The sequence below is a fragment of the Sciurus vulgaris genome (assembly GCF_902686455.1).
Source record: "Sciurus vulgaris genome assembly, chromosome: 7".
Classification (NCBI taxonomy): Eukaryota; Metazoa; Chordata; class Mammalia; order Rodentia; family Sciuridae; genus Sciurus; species Sciurus vulgaris.
The window spans coordinates 17,814,058-17,833,294 of NC_136467.1; the positions used below are offsets into that span (position 1 = coordinate 17,814,058).

A 19,237-nucleotide genomic window follows, 5' to 3' on the forward strand; every position below is an offset into this window, starting at 1 on the left:
TTGGCTGCTACTGAGCCCTGTGCTCACCACTGGCTATAAGGGAAGCTGGTCAGTAGGGTCCGCACCACCAGGACTGGTTTGGATCAAATACATTCCACATCCTGGGACTGGAATTTCTGAGGTCAACAAAACAAAAGATTCTGTCATCAACAGTAGGGAGGCCGTTGGATAAAGGTTGGTGGGCCAGTGAGGACCTACCCACCCCTCGTCTTCTCCTTGTATAGATGATGGCAATGAGGCTAAGTGGGGAAGAGCCTGCCTGGGGTCATACAGCAAGACCATGCTATCCCCAAGTGACCCAAAGAGTGCACCAAGTGCTAGTGGTTCTGCAAAGTCAAGACCCCAGAGAAACTGTCACTGAGGAAATGCACAGTTCTTAACCCTCTCAATGCATCAGTAGCTTGGGGAGCTTGAAAGATACCCCACGAGTGTCCTGGCTCCACTCTTCCTGTTCATATTCAAGTGTTCTGGCTTGAGGCCCAGGCAGCCCCCTTTCCAAAGGCTTCCCAGGTGTTACGGGGGTTTCAATGTGTCAACTTGGGTTACTATCTCCAGTTAGTCAAATGCTAATTCAGGTGTTGCAGGTGGGATTAAAGTCCATAATCAATTGGCATTAAATAAGAGATGATCCTGGTCTATCTGGGCCCTGATTCAATTTGTTGAAAGATCTTAAGAGCAAGTTGAGGCTTCCTCGATGAAAAAGAAGTTCCATGTGGACAGCAGCTTCAGCCAACTACTCTCCCTGGTGGTCTGTCCTGTGAATTTCAGACAATTGCCAATGCCAGGCAACAAATCTCTACATATGTATTGCCCACTGGTTCTGTTTTTCTAGTGGAACCCTAATACGCCAGGTGATTTTAATATGCAGCTCAGGCTGAGAACCAGTAGTGGGTAAGTCATAAGTTATCAGAATAAAATAAGCCAAGGTCTAGCCTCATCTCTTCTACCTAGAAGTCCCTGGGGCCCCGCAGCTGTAAAATAGGAAACATACTGTCCACGGCCCGGTCACCAGTGTGAAAGTTTCATACTTTCAGGTATGTATGAGTACAATGCACATCTGGAGGCTACTGTTCTTATTACAGTGTTGGGCTATTCTTGGCCACCAACGATTAAATGCCATTCAAATAAAAAAATGAGTGTGGAGTTCCACCTCATGGGCATCTAAAGTTAAGGACTTTGTTTCAGAGACACTTAAACACTACCTGTCCCCAACTTACTCCTAAAACAGGCAGGAGGGCACCTGAGTACACCCAGAGACACGCAGCCACACAGAATTCATGAAACTGAGGCAGGTCACCCACCTCTGGTGAAGAAAAGCAGACTGCCAGGGAGTCAAGAGGGCTGCAGCGTTTATTAAAACAGACTACGTTCTTTCATTTACTCATTCTCATTCTCCTAGAGCATTTTCATAGTTTTACAAAGCACTTGGAGGGTCACCCAAGCCTTGCTCTTGCTCCCGCAGCGGCGTTTGGTTTCCAAGTTGCTGGCAATCAGGAGCTCCCTTTGGCTGCGGCTGCGCAGTGCGGCCACTTTCCTCCAGAGCTCCTCTTCCTCCCCAGGCTTTGGTAGCCTTCAGCCTGGAAGACCAGTGCCCTCTGGTGGCCGCACGCTGCAGTAACTACTCCTTGTGCAAGAGCTCGCTGCAAGAGGTTCTGGGATCTGATTTCTTTCTAAGCCACGGACGCTCAAGAGCTCCAAGTAAGCTTTCGAAGGGCAGAGAGGAGCTGTGTATTCGTCTATTTACTCTGTCCTTAGTCATCTGTGTATGACCTTAGCGCCTTTATAGATGAAGGAACAGCGCCTCTGAGTCTCTGTCTTTTCTCTATTAAATGGAAGGGTTAAAACGAGTCCCCTCCAGATTTAACATTTAGGATTCAGGGCTGGTAGTTCACGGACAATCAACACATATTCGTGTCAAATGGAGAGGTTTCTGGTTGATCTGAGAGCAAACCTGTGCATTCCCGGATCTTAAATTGCACTCCGAGACAGATAATAAGCATAAGCATTAAACAAAGTAATAAACTGCACAGTACACTACAAGGTGAGAAATGAATGCTAGAGGGAAACAGAACAAGTAGGGGAATTGAGCGGTGGCAGAGGCAGGTGAGCCTCCTACGGTAAGATCTGAGCAAAGACCTGCAGGAGGAGGGCATGAGGGAATTAATCATAAAGATTTTGGGGAAAAGAGCATTCCAGGTAGAGGAGGACCCGAAAAGACCTAAGGTGGGAACCTGTCTGGTAGGTTTGAGGACCAAGAAGCCTGGCTGAAGGTTCTAGTGATGGAGTGAGGCCAGCTGGCAACAGGAGACAGTTTCATAAGCCTTGGAGGCTATTGTAAAGTGTTCGTCCTTGACTCTGAAACAAGTGGGGAGCCACCACCGAGTTCTAAGCAGAGGAGTGGCAAGATCTGACTTATACTTTTAGGGTCTGTATTTGCTTGGGCTGCCCTGATGGAATTCTGTAGACCTGGTGACTTACACAACAGTAATCTGTTTTCTCACAGTCCTGGATGGAAAGTCCATGATCAAGGTGCTGGCAAATTCAGTCCCCATGGGGATCCTTTCCTGGCTTTGCACATTCTGCCTTCTCTACTCTGTCCTCACAAGGTAGAGAGAAGAAGTGGAGGGAGACAGGCTCTTCCTCTTCTCGTACAGGGCATTAATCTCAACATGGGGACTCCTCCCAAAGTACCCACCTTCTAATACTATCACACTTGGTGGTGTGGCTTCAACATAAAAATGTGTAGGGAGACATGAGAGTCACCCAGGCAACTATGTGAGCTAAGAGAGGGCGGGATGGAAGCAAGGAAGCAGGAGACCTTGGTGACAATCCAGGGAAGGACAATGGTCGTGGCTTGGGCTAGCATGGTAGCAGTACATGAATGTAGTGAGAAGTCATCAGGTTCTGGAGAGACTTTGGAAGTGCAGACAACAGGACTTCCTGATGCTGAATGTGGAATGTGAGAGGAAAAAGAAGTCAAGAGTGACTAGGAATTCTGAACAAACGAATTTGTGTTTAAATCTTAGCTCTGTGACTTACTGGCAGTGCCAGCCTGGAAAAGTGTCTTCACTTCTCTAAACCTTCTTATTCAATATGTATTTTTCAGCACCTCCATGTGTCAATCACTGTTCTGGGTGCTGGTGGCAGAGGAATAAACTAAAAAAGGTCCCTGCTATCCTGGAGTTACTCTTTGGTGGAGTAGGGACATTAAATGACCATCCAGTGTTCACTGAATGAATTAAGTGTGTCAGCTGCCTGCAGCCACCATACGGTGCTTTTCTCCAGGAAACAGCTGATTCTACCACCCTCTTCTGGCTTTCTACCCAAATCATGTCACGCGATGGACCAACCAATGAAGGGCCAGAAGACAAGACAGAGTGGCAGCTTTCCCACTCAGAAATGACTCCCTAAGAATAGAAGTTGGTCCCAAGGACCAGAAATAAGAGAATGATGTTCCCACACAGAGGAATGGAGCCTCTGGTTTTTCTTCTTGACTTTATTTCGGTCTGGATACGAAACCCAGCACAACAACCGCGGAGCTGCGAAGAAACCGAGCTGCAGATGGAGACTCCAACAAGCCAACCAGCTGTGCCAGGATCTTAGCCTGTAGTTTGTTCTTGTTATAATAAACATCTTCTTAGTTAAAAGCATTACGTCTCCTCTTACGTGTTTTAGAAGGGAAAACCATAGCAACTTCAAGTTAACAAAGTTTGAGGAAAGAATGATTGGCCAAAGGGGCGGCCCTCAGAACTGAGCTGGCGGTAAGCGCTCCAGCCCACTGCGCTGTCCCGCAGCAGCACCTGAGGACAGGAAGCCCCAAAGGACGTAGAGTCAGCCCCACCGTGGGCCGGATTTCAGTCAGTTGGCCGCCTGTGATTGGCTGATGCTCCGCGGCTGTGCCTGGCCGGGACTCAGCAGTTTGTTACAAACTGTGCTCCTTTGGATTGGTTTATGTTCCAACTTGGGAAGGACTTGAGTTTGGACGCATCCCCTGGCCAGATTTAAAGTTTGTTAAGGGATGATGTCTGGGGTTCTTTCTCTCACTCGAACCTGGCTCTGGGGTGAAAAGAAAAGTACAGAGATCACCAAGAGTGAGACGAGGCCCTTGGATGAAAGTCTGGGGTTCTAGAACAGTCAAAGGGTGAGTAGAGGAGGAGGAGGCTGCCAAGGACACTGAGAGGCAGCAGTTATCAGTGGAATGTTCCAAAGCGGGGTGAAGTGGAAGCTCAGGAGGAGGAGGAGGTAGTGCATGATAACACCATCAGATGCCCCAGAGAGGACAGGGCAGGGGCAGGGAGGTCTGCTCTCCAGTTCACAGGCAGAACGTTGCTTCCCTTGGAGGTCTTGTTTGCAACCAGGGAGCCATGGGCTGCAAATGTCAGAGAGTAAGGAGGAGGAGATAATGGGCAGGAGCATCTTTTAAGACATTTGTCTGGAAAAGCAAGAGACAGAGAGCAAGGATCATCAAGATGAGGGAAATGTGGGGTTGAAAGGGAGATTTTAAAAGGAAAAAACAGTTCACACCGTTATAGTTGATGGATCTTTCTTCACAGGCAAAACCAGCAACTCTGGCTTATGAGCAAGAAAGGGAAAGTTTCAGAAGAACCCCAGGTAGCCTACTGCAAAGGTCTTCAATCTGTGATTCTTTTCAAAGCCTACTGCCTTCATAACTGTGATGAGGGAATCTGTTTCTAGATCAGTGTGGTCCTAACACTGATCTGCCTGATCATCCTGCCAGGATTCCTTTCTCATCTTTTCTTTCATACATGTCTTTCTCTTATTTAAAAAAAAAAGCATCTATTTTAATAGTTTTAACAGGTTGTAAAAATTTCCGGGACTTTAATTAGGAAATCTGGAAGTAACTGCTGTTACAACATTTTCTAGGATCAAGGTACCCTACGGCAGCAACCCTCCCCCCAACCCCTCCATCTAATGTGAGACATTTCCAACTTTAATTTTTATATTTGATCATTACTTGTCAAAATTACAATAATGCTATATATTGGTAAAGAATTGGTCAATGATAATAATATAGGGATAACAAAATTCAGATTTTTTAACAGATAGAGCATAATAATCAAAAGATAAAAATGAATATCTGTTCATAAACATTTTTGTTACAGGGAAATAAGATGAACAAATATGCATATAAAAATATATTATATTAGGATGAAAATCTGTGGAGGAAGTAGAATGGATACAGGATCTTTAGAAGGAAAAGGAATGGAATAAAAATTTTAAATTGTTCTTGTGTCCTTTCAATGGTCAGGGGAAGGTATCAAAGTTCTATGGTATTTATTTTCCAATTGATACATATTTAAAAGTAATGTTGCTGTTTTATTTTTCAACACAAATGCTTGCAGTACAGAGGGAACTGTGCAGTTGTGCAAATATTTAAACTTATGGTTAAGAACATGTACAGGCCAACTTCAACAGGTGCAGTAGAGTTCTTCCTGCTTCAATTATTTATTCAATGAGCAAAAGTATTTGGCAGCCATTGGCACAGGAATCAAAGAGAAGGACAGGAAGGCAGAGGGCGCCTCGTTTTCTGGGCTTCACGGACTCTTGGGCATCACCATGGGGCACTTCCGCCAGCACCATTCAGTTCCAGTCCTCTCGTGTGGATGACATTCAGCCTAAGAGCCTGATTCCTGGGCTATGCTCACTGCTCAGGGGTGAATGGGGACAGCATAACTGAAGGTTGTGTTAAGATCACTTGAAATGTGAGGAAAGGGAGGAGGGGGGAGAGAGAGAGAGAGAGAGAGAGAGAGAGAGAGAGAGAGAGAGAGAGAGAGAGAGAGAGAGAGAGAGAGGAGAGGAAGGTAGGGCAGCCTGAAAAGAACAAAAAGAACAGCAATGGCCTACTGCAAACAAGTTCAGGAAGAAGCTATGGAGAAGAGAGGGAACTGATGATGGCCTGGGGGTCCCCAGACTGGAGGATCTTGAGTTAAAGTAGAAGGATTGGCAGGTGGATCAACACCTCTTTTTTTTTATGGCAGAAACAAGAAGGGAAGACTAAATGAGGATGCTACAGAGTTTGCAAGGTGCAACGCATGGTTTCTGCTCTTCCTACCGGACAGGGAAGAGACCATTCACTCAGGGAGAGGGGCAGGAGAATCAGTAGTTTGGGCTTGTAGGAGATGCTATTTCTCAATTATTTTCTTGTGCTTTTAGGACTTTAACAGCCGAATGACACTTGATGATAATCTATATAACTGTCTCCTCCGTTCTTTTCTGCACTCAGCCTGTTTCAGGATCCTACAGTCCTTTGCATTCAACTCTTACAGTTCCAACCATATTCATTATCTAACTTTGGGGGAAAGTCTGTTGCAGCTGAATGGACATGGAGGTGAATTCCAGTGAGATTATTCTTAGCTACAATGACCCTCACATAAGTGGCCCAAGTTCTTCCATATTGGACTCTAGCTTGCTTTGGTTAGCACTTTCAGATAAGGATGTGGGCTTAGTTCACATTGTATTGCTATAACATAATACAACAGACTGAGTGATTTTTTAAAGTACTGAGATTTCTCCCTTACAGTTCTGGAAAGCTGGCAAGTCCAAGATGGAGGTGCAGCATCCAGTAAGGGCCTTCTTGCTGTATGATAACATGGCAGAAGGCATCATCCGGCCAGATAGAGCAGGAGTGACAGCTCCCTTTCTCCTTCTTCCTATAAAATCACTAATACCCACAGTGGGTCCCACCCACATGACTTCATCTAGTCCTAATTACCTCCCCAAGGCTCCACCTCCAAATATCATCAATATATAAACTTGGATATTAAGTTCCCAATACATGAACTATTTGGGACACATTCAAGTCATAGCAGGAAATAAAGCTAAATTCTCTTTGCAGAGTGGTCTTCTCTGAACTCATGGTACTGGAGGGGCCTTGAATGAGGAATTGAAATGCTTCTAATAAATATTGTCTGTGGTCCCCTGACCTCTGTTTTAATAAGTCACCTCTTTCTCCCCTAAACTCACACATGCTTACAGTCCCAGGAAGTCCAGAGTATAGTTTGCCCTGAGAGGGTCCTTGTGGCTAAGGGTGAAGAAAGTCATGATTCTAGGAACCCCAAAATGAATTGTGCAGCTTAAGAACAGTTATCCACTACCTTCTCTTTTTCTTTTCCCTAATAAAATGTATGTTATTTATAACTTCTAAGTGAATACAACATAGGTACTTAAATATGAAGAGTAATTAGAACAAGCCTTCTTAGGAATGTGAAGAGAAATGTCTCTTCTTTGAATTGATTTTGCAGTCTGCTTGGGATAAACAAGGTTTGAAGTTTATGGTTAGTTCTTTAAGATAATGCAGCAGTTAAGATAAACTCTTAGAAAACGTGAAATATCCCCATTTCCAAAATGGATCAGGTGTGGGGGCAATAATTTTAAAACAACTACCTTCGTAGTTTCCTTTAGTGAAATCCACCAGTGGATTTAAAATTTAGAACACACATAACATGGATACAGCTATTCTACATGGCAAGCGATAAAGGTATAATATTCATAATGGTTTTTTTTTTGTAACAGCAAAAGGTTATGTGTTCATAGAATACTGGTTAAATAAATTACCAGCTTAATAGAACTTTCTGTAGTCTTTAAGGCAGGGTGTTGACATGGAAAGATTTCAAAGGTATATTAATTTAAAATGAGAGTGAGGAGGTGTGAAGAATTAATAATATCATTTCTGTATGGAAAATACATATGCAATTATATTTGTAAATACATGAGTATTTCTGAAAAGCTAGGCTGTAACAACACTATCATAATAGCTGCTTGTAGAGACAGGAATAAGGGGGTTGCCGAGAAAGGAGACTGATTTTTTTTTTGTCTCCAGTGCATATATTATCTACTCAAGAAATGTCTTTGGTATACCACACACCCTGCTCCCCCAATTTAAAAAAAATGTGTCTTTGGGGGCTGGCAGTACAGCTCAGTGATGAGCATTTACCTAACATGCACAAGACTGAGTTTGATTCCTGACACTAGGGATAAAAAAAAAAAAAAAAAAAGTCTTTGTTATCAATTGTGGTAATACTGAAAATATATTTTTGTCAAGTCGACTAATTTCTTGAAGATCCAGACCTGGATTTTTTTTCTCTCTTAAAGGAAGTCTTGGGTTCTATTAACTGTGCAATATCAGGCCAGTCAACCACCTATGTGGCCTCAGATTCTTCATTTGAAAATGATGGACTTAGAGGTGATTTCCAACATTCTCTTTCTAAGATGCTGTGATTATATGACTCAATGGCTATTTGAAAAACAAAAATTCAATAAATCGACAAAGAGAATCCAGGTACATGTCAGACAGTGTGGTGATGTGGCAGAAGTAATTGTTTATAATTTTTCACAATATATTTCATTTCTTAACCATACTTCTTAATTTCTCCTTCCTATATACCCCATCACCTTTAAAACATCCCAAGAACAACAAAAGAAGCAGATTCAACTGAAGAAATTTATTTACTTTTTTTTCTAGGTACATAGATGACATAATTATAGACAAGTTCTGATACATAGGAAAACCCTTCTGTCCACCTTTCTTTTTGCTAAATGAATCATCACAATAATTTTTACAAATTTTAAAACAATACACAGCTTTCTTGGGCTGAAGCAATTGCAAGAACATATTGGTACTGGTATATTACAGCTACTTACAATGTTTAAGAACAGCAATGGAGAAAAATAAGTTATTTAAATATTGATTTCATATACAGAAAGTGCAATGTTGTTAGTTGTTATATAACTTGCTTGACAGTTTGTTTTCTCTATTAATTTAAAATCAAGATAACTTGGACTCAGACAATTATTTTTTTCTGAATATAATGTAGTATGCACATGTAGCAAGTGACTTGGGGAACTGAACTATTTTGCTGCAGTTATGAAAGCAAACTTTGCTATGTCGGGAACTGATTTCTAACATGAGTCATTTCTAATTTCAACCACACCTGGGTTCAGGATAGAGAAAAGGGCCTCTGAGTAAGCAAAGCCCATGAAAAGCTATTTGTTCTTGGTTATCCAGGAATGTAAATAGTATTTGGGAAACTGTATTTCCTTCCAGAAGCTGTGACATAAAAATTATACACAATGTCATGTGTAGCTACCTGAGCTGAACTGCCTTTCCAGGTTTCTTTTGTGCTTTCCAAGGAAGACAATGATTTTCACGGTTACTCAAAATTTTTACCAAATGCAAATGATTAAAACTGGATATTGCTAAAGCCTCCCACCTGTCCACTAACATCCACAGGCAGCCCCAAAGCACCTCAGTCAAATGTCACATACAAACATTCAGGCTTTTCTCAGACCAGATTAAAAGGTGAAAGAAAAAGCAGACCAAACAAACATTAAAGATATAAAACAAAATTTAAAAAAAAGAACAATAAAGTAAAAACAACCTCAGCCCCCTTAGATCAGACGTTCACACTAAAAATTATTTGTGGTCCCTGAATTTAATTTTCCATGCAAAGGCAATGACGTCTGAAGAGCGATAAAAATACGGTTTGGCATTCTCGAAACCTCTGGTGCTAGTTTCAGTGAAAGTCCTGCACTGGGAAGGAACTAAAACTTGGAAATTCACACGAGAGTTCCCCTCCCCCACCCCTCCGCTTTTTTTTTTTACCTCTAACGTGACTTTCGTGTGATCTTTTTGCGACATTTGTCAGAACGTGAAGCCGAGTGAGGTATGTCAAAGAAGAAATAGCCCCACCTCCATCACAGTACAGAAAATCTGTTTGAATGCTGTAGTTATCTGAGAACCCTGCAGCCCCCTGCACCTTCCAGATGGGCTATTCCAGAGCCTGAGAGGACAAAAATGAGCTGTTTGCAAGAGTCAATAGAAATTTGGCAGCTTTACCTTTTTTATTTTACATTTCCACAACTTCTTCACATGGCCTCTTATAGGAAATGAATATTATTAAGGAAAAATACATTATTTTTTAAAAATGTATACTAAAGCATGAAAAAAAAAAAAATCACCTGAGAATGTCCTTTTCCTCAGAGACATGGATCCAGATAGATAAAGCATATGTTAAAGATGACTTTGTAATTAATGAAATCACTTTTCCTACTCCCAAGGGAAATAATTTGTAGATGAAATATCAGAGCACTTCTGATCAAAGTCATCATGTGTTCAAAATGTTTCTCCTATACATGATCACATTTGAGATTTCAAATAGTGCTCATGATAAGAATGTGAAGGAAAAAATTATTTTGAAAGCAACAGAAGCCTTAAGAGTTGTCTAAATTTGCTGTTTGCTAGAAAATCAGACAGTAGAATAAAAGAGGATACGATATGCTGAAATCAGCTGAAAAGCAACTGAAAACATGCAATTCTTAACACCTGGCTAAGGTGGTTTGTCTGGCTCTCTCACGAACCCTTGTTTGAATTAGAAGAGTTATCTAAATAAGAACAGTGCTATCTTAATTATAAAACCAAAAAGAAAAAACTTTAATAGCATCTCATAAAATACTTCCCTTTTTAGAAACAACTTTCTGAAATATTCAACTTTATGACTTTCTGCAAAGGTGATCCATTAGCTGATGACTGAATTTTGGAATGGACGTTGTCAGGATTCCAAGTCAATACTGCAACAGAGTGACTCATGTGGCAGAATACAAAACTGATTAAAATTAAAGGCAGTTATTGCAGTTAACACACACACACACACACACACACACACACACACACACACACGAATTTCAGACGGCTTTTTCCTGGATTTGTGTAGTTAGTTTAAAACCCAAAAGCCAACATGAAATGTGTGTCTAATAAACATCCCACAAAGTAAGCCATGTTAAAATGAGACGATTAGAAAAGCCCATTTTTGCTGGAAACATCCCAGATACATTAGATGGCAGTCTAAGCTGAAGATTTGGAACTAGGGTTACAGGGTTGTGGACACTAGTTAGATAATGCTTAGAAGCTTATATTAAGGCAAATAAAAGCTGATTGCTAGGAAGCAATTATTTAAAAGTCTTTTGTTTATCTAAAGGAGAATAGGACTTTCTTTTTCCTGGTACAGCCAGATATTCTAACTTCTGAACAAATGCGCATGGTCAATAGTATACAATTACTCCAGAGTCTGTTACTTTGGCCTAGCTAAGTCTGTCTGGCTCGGGCATCCACAGGACCAACAGAAGGGCAAGGGCATGCTCAGAAATGGGTCAGGCTGTCCTGCCCTTTCCCAGCCCCCTGCCAGTACACAAAGACAGACCGGAGGCACAGCATTTGCAGCTGGTCAGCATCGGCTCTTCTGTGTTCTGAAAATAAGTGCTTGTCTTGCCTTTGGGGGTCAAAGAGAACTGCACCAATTTCCTTCGGGGGGCTTTTCTGGAGAAGGTCCTCGGTCCTGTGCCTGGGTTTCACTCTCTGTAGGCCATACTCGGGGCCCTTCTTCTGAATCTGGCTGGCCTGCCAGAGATGGAGGAATTGCATCAGCTTCGTAAGCACAGTGAAAGGCTGGCTCTTGTCCAGGGAGGTCTATCGGGAGCCTGGCTCGGGCCTGGCTACATGGCCTCGGGGCTTGGTGGAAGTTTGAAGAGTCTGGCTGCGGATACAAGCTTCCTTATGTGTCGCTCCTCTGTGATGCCGGCCTCCTGAAGGCAAGAGTGGGACAGAGAAGGCACTTGGCTCAGTGTGCTGAACCCCGCATCAGAGAGGGTGCTGGTGTACATGGGCAGGCCAATGGAAATGAGCCAGTCGGACACAGAGGCAACGCATCCGGGAGACAGAGGCTTTCTACAGATTTCTGTAAGGCCGCCACTTGGGATCTGGATAAATAAAAAAAAAAACCCAGTGTCACAAAGACTCTGCATGTGCCAAGGAAGGACCACTTCTTATATTCCTAAAAGGGATGGTACTAAAGCACACCACTGCTAGAGTATTAGAAAGTGCTATTGTTATATCAAAAATCAAGACTAGCATAAAGGATTCTCAATGATGAACAAATCTTTAAGAAAGTGTTCTAGAAGGTTCTAGAAGGCATCTGGACTTAAACCCCAATTATGTGTCCAAGTCTCCAAACTGTAAGCCTTTATAGATCCTATTTTGCCTCTATGTGCTATATTTTTCAGCAGGAGATCCCTCAGGTGATTTGCAGGGAAAAACCTGTGTGAATGTGAGAAAAATGGTACTCAAGGAGTAAGGTTTTTATAAATTCAATTTTATACTATATTTTGAATCTAAATTAAGAAACAAAATTATGTATTTGATTAATATAGTTCAAAAGGACTTAGAATACAATAATATCAAGTGTTGGCTAGGACAGGGAAATGCACATTTAAATTTGACTACTGGGTACACATAGGGCTACATCTTTCATAAAGGTGATGTGTAACATGTGTGGAAATCCTGGAAATTTTGTACAATCTTGATTAAGAAAAGAATATGACTTCAGAAATTACCTTGGAAGTCTACAAAGATATTCTTTACTATGTTATTTAAAGTAAAAAAAACTGGAAAAAAATTGAAATTTTCAACAATACACAATTGGCTATATTAAGGAACAATAATCTAATAGGACACACTGAAATACTGATTATAAAAAAGAATTTTTTTTGTAACAGCAAAACAGATTCACGATCTGATAACTAAAAACAATTGGGTTTCCAAACTGTACATTTACTATTAGGTATGCGCATAGAAATGACTAGGTTTTTGTAAAGTGAGAAGTAAAAACTGGATATACTTAGGGGTGTACAACCTGATGCTTTGAGGAATACACATTGTGCGATGGTTAAATTAAGCCATTTAACTTATGCACCACCTCATGTAGTTAGCACTTTTCTTCTGAGAACACTTAAAATCTACTGCTTTAGTAATTTTCTAATGTACAATATATTGTTATTAACTCTAGTCATATGTGGTACAATAGAGTTCTTTGACATTATTCTTCCTAACTAAAATTTCGGGCCCATAGATAGATTTTTTAAAACGTTGTCATAGTGCTAGGATTATAGATAATTTTCTTTCTAAAATTGTATCTTGAAAAATTTCTAGGTACTGGGGGCAAAGCTCAGTGGAGAGCATGCATGAGGCCCTGGGTTTGACCCCCAGCACCCCACCTCCAAATTCCAGGCTGACCGTGTATTACTCTGCCCAGCTGTCTCCTCTGCAGGGCTACACCAAGCCTCATTTGCTTAGCACTGATTAGTGCACAATATCAGCACTGTAACTAAACGCACTACAGACAGCTGTGGGAGGGACCACCGGAGGCATTTGCTGCTCACCGCCATGCGGTGCTGCTTCCGGAGCAACTTCACGCGGATCTGGTCCAAGTTGGTGGCAACGTCCCTCTCAGGCTGATCTAGGTCTTCTGCGTATCTTTGCACCAGGGCTTCTGGAATCCCACAGCGGCCATGCTGCCAGGGAAGAAGAAAAATGGGGCATGAAAGGTGGTACAGATTTTTTTTTTTCTTTTTCTAAGATACATCAAACATAAGGTAGGATAAGACATTTAAGCTTCGGGGAAATAACACCGAAAGTTTTAATATGAAATAACTATATGTTCTTTATCACTGGGATGGATGCTTTTGAGGAAATACATTTACATCTTCCAGATAATGGTACATTCTAGAAAAATGGTTTGAAATATGAGGGCAGAACATGAGCATCTTGTGGTTTTCAGGCCAATGCCTTCACGTGACTCTACCTCACCATTTTGCAAAATCTGGTTCCTCCAATATTGTTGAATATAGTCAGTCTCCTAAACTGCAGAAAGATGAATTTCTGTTCTAGATATTCTACTCTTGGCCCTTCATCTGTTACAAGTTATACCGCCACATCCCTACACCACATTTCCTGTTATATTCTTCCCATTTTCCTTTCAATGGGGTTGATTCACGAAACGTTATAGAAAGGCATTCATGCCATTAGAATTTTGTAACAAGAATTCTCATATAAAACATGCATTTCAGGAGTAATGTAGAGTCATCACTGTTATTGATTTGTCTTCAAAGTCACTTTGGTACTGGTAAATCTTTTTTTCTTCTTCAAAAGAGAAATGATTTTTTTCATTACAGATTTAAATGTTTGGGATACAATTTTTTAAATATTATCTTTCCTTCCACAATCTACAGATAATTTTGCACCATAATTACTATATTACATTTGAACAGGGCTCTACAATTTTCAAAGTATGTTCACATTTACTGTTCTTTGCTCCCAGGAAGCCATCTAAGAAGTAGTTATGCAGGTTATTTTTAACCCCAGCTGACCTATATGGAAATGAAGTGGGGAGGTGTTCCTGTCAAGTAGGATACCCACACTTGGACTTGGTCTCCTGCCCACTAAATGATCCTTCTTGCAAACCAGATCTGGCACTGATCATTCTCCCTGCAAAGCAAAACTGCCCCAAACTAGAAACTAACAAGCAAGAGCAAAAGAAAAGAAGACTGCAGGGCTCCACTTGCATTTAATCTGGGGATGGTGCTCCCTGTCCACCAGGGGCCACTGGAGGGGCGGGTCACCCAGCAGCACTCTCAGAACACCAGGCTGCCTGAAATGCCAAAAAAGAAGGGCCAGTGCAGTGGGGCTGCGCCTTGAGTACCTTGTCGGAGTAGGGCTCCTCGGTGAGATCGATGCCCTCAGCGTGCAGCTTGCTTTCGGTGAGCATCTCCAGATCCACGCCCCGGGCGCAGGACACCTTCCTGCTCAGCGCGGCGCCCAGCCTCACGCCGTGCTCTTGCAGGCTGGCGCTCTCGGGCAGCTCCGAGAGCCAGGGCGGTGGCCTGGTGCAGGGGGGGCTGCCGGGCTCCGGGCCCGAGGGCGACCGGGCGGCAGGTGCTGGGCAGTCGGAGGGGCTGGTCTTCTTTATGGGCAGACTGGGAGCATCAGGGCTGGGCAGGGTCCCGCCAGGGCCCCCGGGCACCAGGTGGAGGCCGTTAGCAAGGCGTTCTCTGCTCTTTTTAGCAGGAACAGGTGGAGGCTGTGGAGCTTTTGGCTGTGTCCGTGTTTCAGGGACCCTCTGTTCAGCATCTGCCCCTTCTTTGGTGCCTGGGGGATGGTATGTTCCTTCAAAATCAGGTCCTTTTCGGTGAGCCTCCAGAGATGTCCTTGTTAAACTGTGTTTGGCTCCGGGAGGCTGAGCCTCAGAGTTTCTGGGCAAACACTGAGGAAGTGATGAGCTGCGGTCGCTGGCGGCTGTGGGGCCATCGGGTTTCTTAGTAGTCATTTTCTGAGGTTCAGAAAATCTCTTGCTTTGGGTCAGTAGCAATGCATTGTCGACAGCGGAAAGTCGCTCACGGGCCTGGACCTTTGCGGTAGAGGCAGTTGTCTTTTGTGGCACTTCAGGTACAGTCTGAGGGGAGGGTTCTGTCACCTCAGTAGGCACATCTTTTTCAGCGTCAGGCTCTCCTTGAAGATCATCCAGGGAATGGGATCGGGGCCAGGCTCCCACCGTCTGGGGGTCCTCCAGGGTCTCACAGCTCCGACAGATGGAAACGGGGAGGCTTCTCCGGTTCTTATTCAAACCAGTTACTAAGGGCGGGTCACAGTGCTTGGAAGTGTCAGGGGTGAGACCTCGGCCAAGCCTGCTCTCCTCTCCCCGCTTCCCTGCGTCCACTGACTTCGTTAAAGGCAATGTCGGGTAGTTGCCCAGCTGATTCCTGTTAAAAGACTTCAGGCTGGACTCAGTTGACGACTTGACAGATAAGAGGCCAGTTTTCTGAGTCTTGCCTGTGAGACAATCACATTTTAAAGCCAATCAGTCAGATGCATGCATTAAGACGTGCTGGCATATTTGAGGTCTCCAGTTCCCACACCCCATTGTGGGATTACACTAAAGACACAGTCATTGTTCAAGACATTGGGTGAAGTGGGTCCCATTTTTATTTTTAGAAAGAACTAATAAAAAGACTCACAAGGGGACTAGGAGTCATTGGTTATATGGAAAAGAAACACAGTGTGTCAGGCTATAAAAGAAAGTGGGGCTTCATGTCTGCTCCTGGCTGCACTCAACTCAGAAGAAGGCTGACATCCCTACCCCATCTAGAAACCACATCCATGAGATGTCTGTTTGGTGATGTGTCTTTAAGGTCATGGCTGAAAAGGAGAGGTGGACTGGTTCCTGGGAAGTTTCTATAAATGGTCCCTCTGAACGGGTTATCAACAAATTCTCACGTCACACCTACTCTGAAGCTGTGCCCTGCTAATAAGTTTATCCAGAAATAACCACCCAACTTTGATACAGTCCAGGAAATACACTGAAGTGAATACTTTGCCAGAGACCATCTGTAAAATACTTGTATGGTTCTAGGTCTCAGCAAAAAACTGCCCTAGTTAAATAATGAATTGTCAGACTGATAACTAAATTATCAATCAGAAACAATCTACTTTACTGGATGACTGCTAATTGATATTAACTGCTGCGGCTTGAAATGCTTTATCAAAAACATGCCACAGGCCAGGCAGGTGATGCACACCAGCACTAATTAACCATCCTCTGTTATGTCTTTGGTTAGTAACATGTTTGTTGTCTGCTGTGACAATGGACTGATGCCTCAGGGGATTACCCTGATAATGGACTATATGAACCCAGTGATCTGGGCCTATAGATAAAAATGAATAATCCTAAAACCACATCAGGTTTGGAAGGTATGAAGAAATGGCTGGTTCTAATCTCTGGAAAGCCCCTACTTGTAAGTCAGGGTTTCTTCCTAATACATTGTTTCAAGGAACATTTTAAATAATTTAGAATTCTGACATCTCCCCATTAAGCAACTCTCACCCTTCTGACACATAAAGCAGCAAGGAGAAACCAGGCTGTGGGCTGATTTGACGGAGGGGAGAGGAAGGGTTGGTTGGTGCCCACTCAGAAAAGGAAATGGCTACTTTGGGGTAAATGAAAGACATTCTTTGAAAAACAAATCTCTATGTATATGCTGTATAGATGAGAGGAAAGGAACCGAAATGAAAGGCCAGAGCTCTGATATGACAAGTAGCTTGGCCTTCAGCAGCAGGAAGGAAACAGATTCCTTCCATAATTTCAAAGACTTCTACCGAACTCATTATGATTTCAAACTGCTGATATGAAATGTGTTACATCAAGTATAACTGCACACATTAAGATGAATGGAGAAGAACAGTGGCCCCAATCAGACTTTTTATTCATGATCCCATCCTTGTTGATAAGACAAAGATCGATACATGAAATATTTTGCACTTGGCAGAGCAGACATGGTCAAATGGCGTTTGGTCTCCCTGGCATATAATTACATGAGACCTCAAACTCTGTCCACCTGTATGTTCTACACTGATAAGTAACAATATGCTAGCCACTTATTTGTAGGTTATTATTTTGTTGTCACACAGAGATCATTAGCTGAGTGCTAGTCCTGAATACATTAGCCATGGTCCCATTTCTCATTAACAGAAAAATCATCACAGATAAATGGAAAAGGGAAATTCCCTCTTCAGAAAGCATATCACATTGAAGTTCAAAAATCAGTTAAAACAGAAATTTCTTAAAACTCTACTAGCATTAATTTTGGAAGTATGTTTTTTCTTCACCCTAATTCGCAATATAAATCAGAAAGAAATTCCATTTTCACATTCTGCTTAGATTGGCAAGATCCTTGAATTCACCCTGAGTTCAAAGTATGGTTCATCAGCTTCCTTCATTTAGTTCTTCAGCAGATGAACCTGAATTCTTTGGGGCATGAACATTTCTGTCAGTGATGCCTGTGAAATCTTTACCCAGCCAGAAAAGTTGCAATTAATTTACTGAAATTTTTTGGCTATGAAAAGGTTGTTAACAATAACAAAATGATAATGACAATAAAATCTTCTGGGCCTACATGAGAATATGAGGTTTTCTGCAACTCAGGATGTGTATGTGCTCCGGGAGGTGGGGTTTGGGTTCCTTGATGTTAGGCTTCATAGAGATCCACTATCTTCCCAGACTGACACAATTCCCTGAGTACAAGTGCAAGGGACAAATGTTGAGGTCCCCAAGGTACTCTAAGAATCGAGATCAGGGTGAGGCAAACAAGGTGTCCAGGATGCCATGCTAAGGAGTGAACATTCTGAGTCAGGACTGCAGACTGGTACCTGGGAGTGAGCAGCTCATCAGTGTGACCCCTGGGCACCTACTTGCCCCACCTTTGTCCTGATTTTGGTGCCTACAATGGCTGTCACTATTTTTTACCATGATTCATAGTAAGAAATGCACTTTACATTCACCATCCAACATATGTGCGCGCACGCGCGCGCACACACAAACACACCCACACACACCCACACAACACTAAAACACAAAGATTACCAGTAACAACACTATCAGTACTTACCAATGTACTTTATGGAATGCATTCTGGTATTTTCTACTCTATTTTGTCTCACAAAACTACTATCCACGACCCAGTAAATTGACCTTAGAACCCAGTAATGAACGGCAAACCGTAGTTCACGAAACTCTGCCTTAGCAGGTGCTCATGAATATACTAACACACGGGCTACTGGAAGGGACTCCAGTGGCAGCTAAAAACCCTCACACCTGGCATTTTTCCTGACAGTCTTCAATAAGTCACGATGGCAGCGTGAACCCTTCATTACTATTTCTAATCTTGCACTAATAGGAATCTGGGGTTCACAATAGGAAATCACACAGTCACTCACAGTGACATTAGCTTACCTGACCGCATTCTAACTGAAGACTGCTTCTGTTTGAGACAAGTAGGCTTTCTGAAACTTGACACTGACTGCTTCCTGAGTGTTAGGACAGGGACACCACAAAAAAGACACGTGGCCTTCCTGTCACCGTCTTCCATGGTAACTGCTTCTGGACTGACTCAGGCCAAGCAGCTGGGGTTTTAAGATGTGGCTGCTGGTGCGACCCTGATGGATGGTGTACCTGGTAAACGGTTTGCCTGTGGACCTCACAGTTCCCAATGGTCACATGTTGGTTGTCATTATGTAAGGACACAGGAGACACGAGTTTTAGGTTTTACACCTGCAGGTATTTTAGATGGAATTCATGAACCTCTTACAGCAGCCAGGAGGAAGACATGCAGGCCAGCCACAGACTAGCATGCGGAAGAGGCTAGAAATGAAAAGGCGACTGCTGGGTTCATCATGGTAAAAGAATCAATCCTTTGGGGACTGGGGTTGTAGCGCAGTGGTAGAGCGCTTGCCTAGCATGTTTAGGCACTGGGTTCCATCCTTAGCACCACATAATAAATAAATAAAATTAAGCTATTGTGTCCATCTGCAAAAAATATTAAAAGAAAAAAAAAAGAA

General features: G+C 42.7%; 1 protein-coding gene and 1 long non-coding RNA gene across 6 annotated transcripts in view; one reads left to right on the forward strand and one right to left on the reverse strand.

The window, feature by feature from the left end:
- Positions 1-19,237, forward strand: part of LOC306665415 — a 461,853-nt gene that overhangs the window by 365,041 nt on the left and 77,575 nt on the right. The gene's annotated exons all lie outside the window — the stretch shown is intronic.
- The window catches only part of SASH1 (SAM and SH3 domain containing 1), a gene marked incomplete at its 5' end in the record, with an annotated part of 289,754 nt that continues 278,964 nt past the window's right edge, over positions 8,448-19,237 (reverse strand). For all 5 annotated transcript variants that reach the window (XM_079146821.1, XM_079146820.1, XM_079146819.1 and 2 more), the window contains 3 exons: positions 8,448-11,772; positions 13,231-13,362; positions 14,550-15,676. In XM_079146821.1, coding sequence (XP_079002947.1) covers positions 11,509-11,772; positions 13,231-13,362; positions 14,550-15,676 — 1,523 coding nt within the window. In that variant the 3' untranslated portion in view covers positions 8,448-11,508. The remainder of the gene's footprint in view (positions 11,773-13,230; positions 13,363-14,549; positions 15,677-19,237) is intronic.